This window comes from Bison bison, unplaced genomic scaffold, assembly GCF_000754665.1.
Source record: "Bison bison bison isolate TAMUID 2011002044 unplaced genomic scaffold, Bison_UMD1.0 scf7180017864482, whole genome shotgun sequence".
NCBI lineage: Eukaryota > Metazoa > Chordata > Mammalia > Artiodactyla > Bovidae > Bison > Bison bison.
This window is the reverse complement of record NW_011495042.1, coordinates 2,171,175-2,178,627: the sequence shown is the minus strand read 5'-3', so window position 1 is coordinate 2,178,627 and position 7,453 is coordinate 2,171,175. Positions and strand designations below refer to the sequence as shown.

At 52.0% G+C, this 7,453-nt stretch overlaps 1 protein-coding gene across 1 annotated transcript in view; it reads left to right on the top strand.

Moving 5' to 3' along the window:
- LARS2 (leucyl-tRNA synthetase 2, mitochondrial) overlaps positions 1 to 6,481 on the top strand; it is a 148,020-nt gene extending 141,539 nt beyond the window's left edge. Inside the window, exon 21 of the mRNA XM_010862414.1 lies at positions 4,970 to 6,481. Coding sequence (XP_010860716.1) covers positions 4,970 to 5,149 — 180 coding nt within the window. The 3' untranslated portion in view covers positions 5,150 to 6,481. The remainder of the gene's footprint in view (positions 1 to 4,969) is intronic.
- The last annotated feature ends 972 nt before the right edge of the window (positions 6,482 to 7,453 follow it).

The following is a 7,453-nucleotide window of genomic DNA, read 5'->3' as shown; positions in this document are numbered from 1 at the left end:
TGTTCTAACTGTCCTCATTCCAACTGTGTTTCAGGCTCTCCAGGTTTCATTCAACTGCTCTTGGCTTTTGGAGAGGGTAGGGTGATAGTGAGGTGGTGGGCATGGAGTCCCTCACTCTGCAAAATATATTTCAGGAAGACTGCATGAAATCTCTTTTTTGGTAACGTGAATCATTTTAAATACATAGAAGTAGTCGATTAGAGTATAGAGCAAGTAATTCTGCTCTAGTTTATCCTTATGCATTTAGTTTGCTTAATCTGAGACCCATTATGAGGAACATCTCTTCAATATGCTGATGTGGCTGAAGAGGGAAAGAAAACAAGAGGCAGACCGTTTAGTCTGAACCACACGTGGGCCAGCTGATTCACATCCTAGGTCTCATCACCCTGAGAGGCAGGCATCGCTGTCCTCATTTTTTTTTTTAAGCTGAGGACACAGGCTCAGAGAGCTCATCACTTTGCCCATGTTTGTTTATTCCTCAGTCATTATCCAGTTACCTCCCCTACCTTAACACAGGCTCTTGGGACCCAAACCCAAATACAACAACCCGGGTCCCTGCCCTCGTGGAGCTTAAAGCCTGGTGGAGAAGATAGGGGGAAATAAGAAGGAAAGAAAAATAGAAAAAAAATGATTGCAAACCGTGGAACGTGCCACAGACAAGTCACCCAGAGGCTGAGGGGTAGCCGAGCCTGCCAGTCCCCGCCTGCCGTGTCTGCCAACCCTGGGCCCTGCGGGCAGGTCCACGCTGGGAAAGACAGAAGCCCCCAGGAGACTGGCTCCTTGTCAGCCACTCTTTCTGCTCACCCTCTCCCCTGGCACTCAGTCCCTCAATGCCTCCTGTTCCCCTGCCCACAGAGGGCAAGGAGGTGAGGCTGCCTGGCGAGGCTTCTTCCCAGAGTCCTCAAAACTAGCCTGTGCCTCAGAGAGGTGATTTCTTTAATTTGATTAACGTTTCTAAGAAATAATTCTCTTGTATACTTCTAAGGACTCGTCCTAAGCTCGGCTGAGAAAGGCCAACTTTTTTTTTTTTTGCCACACCCTGCAGCCTGTGCAATCTTAGTTCCCTTGACCAGGAATCAAACCAGCTCCCCCTGCAGAGTCTGAACCACTGGACCACCAGGGAAGTCCCAGAAGTGCCAGCTTGAGACGCTGAAGTTCTAGTCTGAAAATGTCTTTCCATTTTAAATTAACCACCGCGGAAAAGAAATTGAGTGTTGATAATTGGTAAAATAATCTTAGATTTTCATTGAAATAAAAATTCAAGATGTAAAATGTGTAGGGCTCCCTGCAAGCACACCCAGCTCAGCAACCTGGGGGTCGGGGTGTCGAGGCCTGCTGTCCTGTCTCCGCGTGATCTCGCTCAGTGCCAAGGCCGGAAATAGAAGCTGCAGCACAGACAGTGTGACCCAGCGCAACTCAGTTCAGCCGCGCCCGTGTGCTCTGAGCCCAGAGGCACCGCCTCGTGTCCGTGGAGCCCGGCACCGGGAGGGACGGTCTGGGGAGGCACACGCGTTGTCACACACACTGACAATTTGTATAGCCTCCGGGTTAAGACTTAAGAGCCTGGGGCTTGGACCACCTCACTTTGCAAAATGCTTATCTCTCTAAGCCTCAGTTTCCTCAGTTCGAAAATGGGAGGCAAATCCAGGGCCTGCCTCACCTGATTATGCCAAGAATTAAACGGAGCATGCCGGGAGTGCTCAACCTGCTTCTGGACGCACCAATGACAAAACCCACTAACACAGTGAGCATCGTCTAAGACGGGCTCTGCCCTGAGAACTTTCCAGGTACTGACTCATTGACCCCGCACAGCAGCCCGGGGAGGCAGAGCCTGCTGTTCTCCCCATCTCACAGACGAGGCCCCATCTCACGAGGAGGAAACAGTGGCAGCACAGGCGTGGTAGCTCACTGGGTAGATGGTAACTGCTGCTGGCATAGGCGTTGCTGCCTCTGGCGGCTGGGGCGTTGGGGGACGTGTCCTGAGGAAGAGGACCTGACCTTGGCTTTGAAAGAAGAGCAGCTTTTCCCTGGTGGAGGGAAGGAGCCACGGCGGGGGAAGCCCTCCCTGGACCAGGAGCCGAGGAGGGGCTGGAGCAGAGGCAGGGCCCCTCTCCAGAGAGGGCCGGACTGCATCTGGAGCGGCTGGGGGCTGGCAGGGAAGAGAGGGGGTCTGGGGGTCATCCCATCTCCAGGCTCGGCTGGAGTGGGGACCTGGTCTGTGGCTTCACAGTCCTGTCCCTCAGCTTGGCCCTCTGAGAATTGGGGATGGAATGGCAGTGACCTACCTCATGGGCCTGTGACAGGAATAGACAGGGTCTCTCAGGTGGCTTGTGGGGCACAGTGCCTGGCGCAGAGAGAGAGCTCAGACAACGAGTGCCTTTACTGTCATGACCATTGTGGGGCTCCTGTCAGTGAGCAGTGGCTGGGGCGCTGAGGGGAGTGGGGGGACAGCACTCGCGGCCAGGGGCCCACCAGGCAGCTGTTGGAAAAGTCCTAGAGAACAACACAGAGGCCTGGACCCAGGCGGAGTGGTGAAGTGGGGGTGGCAAGACCAAAGGGCTGAAGCTAGCAAGGCCACCATGTAGGGACCTGGAAAGTGAAAGTGAAGTCGCTCAGTCGTGTCCGACTCTTAGCGACCCCATGGTGACCTTCCTAAAGGCAAGCAGCCGCTGTTCCAGGTGATGTCTCATTTGTCTCCCATCCGGGTGCGAGGAGTAAAGAACCCGCCTCCCATCCCGTCCTCTAGGTGGCGCTAGTGGTAAAGAACCCGCCTGCCAATACAGGAGATGTAAGAGAGGAGGTTCCATCCAAGTCAGGAACATCTCTGGAGGAGGACATAGCAACCCACTCCAGTATTCTTGCCTGGAGAATGCCATGGACGAGGGGCCTGGCAGGCTATAGTCCATGGGGTCGCAGAATCGGACACAACTAAAGTGTCTTAGCACACTCAGCACAGCACAGCGATCTAGGCCAATACAGCCTCTAAAAATGCCACTAAGTTCTGCAGAAATCTGAAAAGATAAATGGGTTACTATGGGATCCTGGATAATATGCTTTGGTTGAAACTTCAGAAGTTCTTCCCTGTAATTTTTCGTAATACAGTGACTTTATTTTCAAAGTCAAAAACTGGAGCATTCACAAAAGAAACATAAGCATTCTGACAGGAGCCACTGGGACAGAGGATTTGAAACAAGCTGTTCAAAAGCTATCTGGATCACATTTCACTTTCCTTAGCAACAATATCAGTTCATATTTGATGTGAAATTTAACCTTCACATCAAATAATTGAACCAACATTCAGTGAATAATACCACTGGTGTCTAGAACAGTTCAGTTCAGTCACTCAGTCGTGTCTGACTCTTTGTGACCCCATGGACTGCAGCATACCAGGCTTCCCTGTCCATCACCAACTCCCAGAGCCTACTCAAAACTCATGTCCATCAACTCAGTGATGCCATCCAACCATTTCATCCTCTGTTGTCCCCTTCTCTTGCCTTCAATCTTTCCCAGCATCAGGGTCTTTTCCAATGAGTCATTTCTTTGCATCAGGTGGCCAGAGTATTAGAGTTTCAGCTTCAACATCAGTCCTTCCAATGAATATTCAGGACTGATTTCCTTTAGGATGGACTGGTTGGATCTCCTTGCAGTCCAAGGGACTCTCAAGAGTCTTCTCCAACACCACAGTTCAAAACCATCAATTCTTCAGTGCTCAGCTTTCTTTAAAGTCCGACTCTCACATCCATACATGACCACTGGAAAAACCTTAGCTTTGACTAGACGGACCTTTGTTGGTAAAGTAATGTCTCTGCTTTTGAATATGCTATCTAGGTTGGTCATAACTTTCCTTCCAAGGAGTAAGCGTCTTTTAATTTCATGGCTGCAATCACCATCTGCAGTGATTTTGGAGCCAAAAAAAATAAAGTCTGACACTGTTTCCACTGTTTCCCCATCTATTTCCCATGAAGTGGTGGGACCGGATGCCATGATCTTCATTTTCTGAATGTTGAACTTTAAGCCAACTTTATCACTCTCCACTTTCACTTTCATCAAGAGGCTTTTTAGTCCCTCTTCACTTTCTGCCATAAGGGTGGTGTCATCTGCATATCTGAGGTTATTGATATTTCTCCTGGCAATCTTGATTCCAGCTTGTGACAATATACAGCCTTGATATACTCCTTTTCCTATTTGGAACCAGTCTGTTGTTCCATGTCCAGTTCTAACTGTTGCTTCTTGACCTGCATACAGATTTATCAGGAGGCAGGTCAGGTGGTCTGGTATTCCCATCTGTTTCAGAATTTTCCGCAGTTTGTGGTGATCCACACAGTTAGAAACTTTGGCGTAGTCAGTAAAGCAAAAGTAGATGTTTTTCTGGAACTCTGTTGCTTTTTTGATGATCGAGCGGATGTTGGCAATTTGATCTCTGGTTCCTCTGCCTTTTCTAAATCCAGCTTGAACATCTGGAACTGTACCGGCCCATTTTAGGTAAGAACTGTGAGTGGTGTGGATCCTGTTTCCAGGTTGTCACACGTGAGCGCCCCCTTCTGGAGCCAGTCATCAGGAAGGGAGGTTGCCCAGGTTCCCCAGAAATTAATTAGTCCACATGAAGCGCCCTGTAGCCGGCTCTGAACTCGATGTGATCTTTAGGAACACAATTGTCCCTCTCCTCCTAAAAACAGCCTAAACCATCTCATGCTGAGAGTTTTTGACATACTTCCCACCAAGGTGTGATGGGGGCAGCATTCAGGAAACACGGGCTGGCGCCCCCGCCCTCTCTTGCATATTCAGGCATTAATCCCACCCGTCTCACTACACTTCGCTCTTCTGGGAAGCTGGGTGCCGCCTTTTCTTTCTCTCTTCCCACACCCTCTCCCCACACAGAGACAGCAGCACCTTTTAGGGGCAGTGGGTGTCAGGCTGCCTACCACCCCCAGGTTTTCCTCATGGGTTGTCTCTCTTTTCGCATTCTCAGATCAACAACAAAGCCTGCGGCAAAGTCCCCGTGCCCCAGCATGTCGCCCAGGACCAGGATAAAGTCCACGAACTGGTTCTCCGGAGCGAGCTGGGAGTCAGGCTCTTACAGGGGCGAAGCATCAAGAAGGCCTTCCTCTCTCCGCGCACCGCCCTCATCAACTTCCTGCTGCAGGAGTGACTGCCGGCCGCTGCGGCCCCTCCTCCAGGTCTGGGGCCCCGGCTCGGGGCAAAGCCCAGTGTCTCGAACGTCTGCCTCCGCAGGGCGCCTCTGCAGTGTGATCTGGTGCCGGGCTGAGGGAGGGTAGGGGCAGAGGAGAAGTATGAGTGACGTGGGGTGGGGAGCGCATACCTCCGCCATTGCGGGTGAGGGAAGCATCTAGCCCCACGTGAAGCCCCCAGAGATCCGGCCAGTGGGAGCAGGAAGGTGAAAAGAGAAGCAGGTGAGCCTGAACACGAAGCCTCTCGAGCAGCCTGGGCGCCTCTGGACCCCAGAAACTGCACTGCCTTCGGCAGGTCTGAGGAGTGTGAGGCTACACCGAGGATGTCGGGGGCTCAGGAGCAGCTCGAGCAGTCACTGTTGATGGGTGACGGAGCCTCAGCCTCACGGCAGAGGGTCTCCTGCCTGCAGGCTGGATCCAGATATCCACGTGCTGCATGGACACTGGCGTCTTCAGAAGTCGCTCGAGGAATGCCCTGGCCGTCCGGTGGTTTGGACTTTCACTGCTGTGGACCCCGGTTCGATCCCTAGTCGGGAAACTAAGATCCCGCATGGCTGACACAGCCAAAAAGAAGAAATTGCTGGGAATCAAGACACAAGCAGGGCTAGTCTGGCTGCCTGCACCCCGGCTCCTCAGCCCTGCCTGGCTGGCTAGCTGCACCCAGGCTCAGCTGGACTAGCCTGCCTGGTCTGCTCTGATGCCGATCTTCAGGCCCTCGGGCGAAGCACCACTTCACACTGTGAATGGGGAGCAGCCCCTCCCGACTGCCCCCTCAGAGTGTCACGTTTGCTGTGAAGTGAAGCGGAACCAAGCTGCTTCCAGCCTGGCCAGAACCCATCTCAGAGCCCGCCATAGCTCAACAGAGCTTCTGCTCATGTGCGCCCCAGATGGCAATGCCGCCCTGGGTGTGGCCCCCAGAGCCTGTTGTCTGGAAGAACTAGTCCACCGCAGGCGGGGGTGGGGGTGGGGGGCTCGTGCCACCCGGGTGTCCCCTCCTGTGCTCCAGCCACAGCACTGGCTGCCAGGAAGACCCCCATGTGATGTATGTTAGGGTGATCCTGGGTTTTGGTGAAGTCAGAGGTTAGGTGCTCTTAACAGAACTGGCCTCAATCCACTGAGTACTGTTTAATACAGGGAGGGGAGGGGAGGAGAATCCAGACATGTTGTGATGCTGAAAATCTGTATTTGTTCCCCAATGCCTTTTTCTGAAGTAGGCTCAAATGTGGCCCCCTGCAGTTCAGCAGTTAACAGACGACTTTTTTTTTTAATGGAATAAAATGTTTTGTCATGTATGACTTCGGGACAAACATATGATCCTGGAATAGTCACCATATTCCAATTCTAGGAGTTAATCAGGAACACACTGAGTTATTCTGTAATTCTCTGAAGCACTGGCTATGTGCCTGACTCCACGTGGACTGTTATAAAGTGGGATGCATGGGAAACTTACCAACCATGGTAGATGGTACTGACTCAGAAACAGCAGCTAAGTCACCTGGCTCAAGCTTAATACTCTGCCTGGTCCCCATGCCCAGAAATCCTGGTATAACTGATCTCAAGTGCAGTTGGGCATCAGGGATCTTGTTAATAGAATCTCCACACTTGACTGATTGTTGATTTTTAGTCGTTCAGTCATGTCTGACTCTTGGCGACCCGCCAGGCTCTTCTGCCCATGGAATTCTATGGGCAAGAGTACTGGAGTGGGTAGCCATTCCCTTCTCCAGGGGATCTTCCTAACCCCGGAACTCGGGTCTCCTGAGTTGCAGGCAGATTCTTTATGGTCTGAGCTATAAGGGAAGCTGACACAGGTGCTCCACAGGTGATTCTAATTGGCCAGCTAAGTTTGAGAACCACTGGATTAATTGACTCATTTGAACCATAATGTCTAACTAGTCCCTTCTCGGAGAAGGCAATGGCACCCCACTCCAGTACTCTTGCCTGGAAAATCCCATGGACGGAGGAGCCTGGGAGGCTGCAGTCCATGGGGTCGCTTAGAGTCGGACACGACTGAGCGACTTCACTTTCACGCATTGGAGAAGGAAATGGCAACCCACTCCAGTGTTCTTGCCTGGAGAATCCCAGGGACGGGGGAGCCTGGTGGGCTGCCGACTATGGGGTCGCACAGAGTCGGACACGACTGAAGCGACTTAGCAGCAGCAGCAGTTCTTTCTCTCCCTAATCTTCAGCTTAACTGGGATGAATTTGGTCCAGGACCAAAGCACAGCGAAGCAGAGTCAGGAAAGACTTGGACTGGAAGGGAAGGC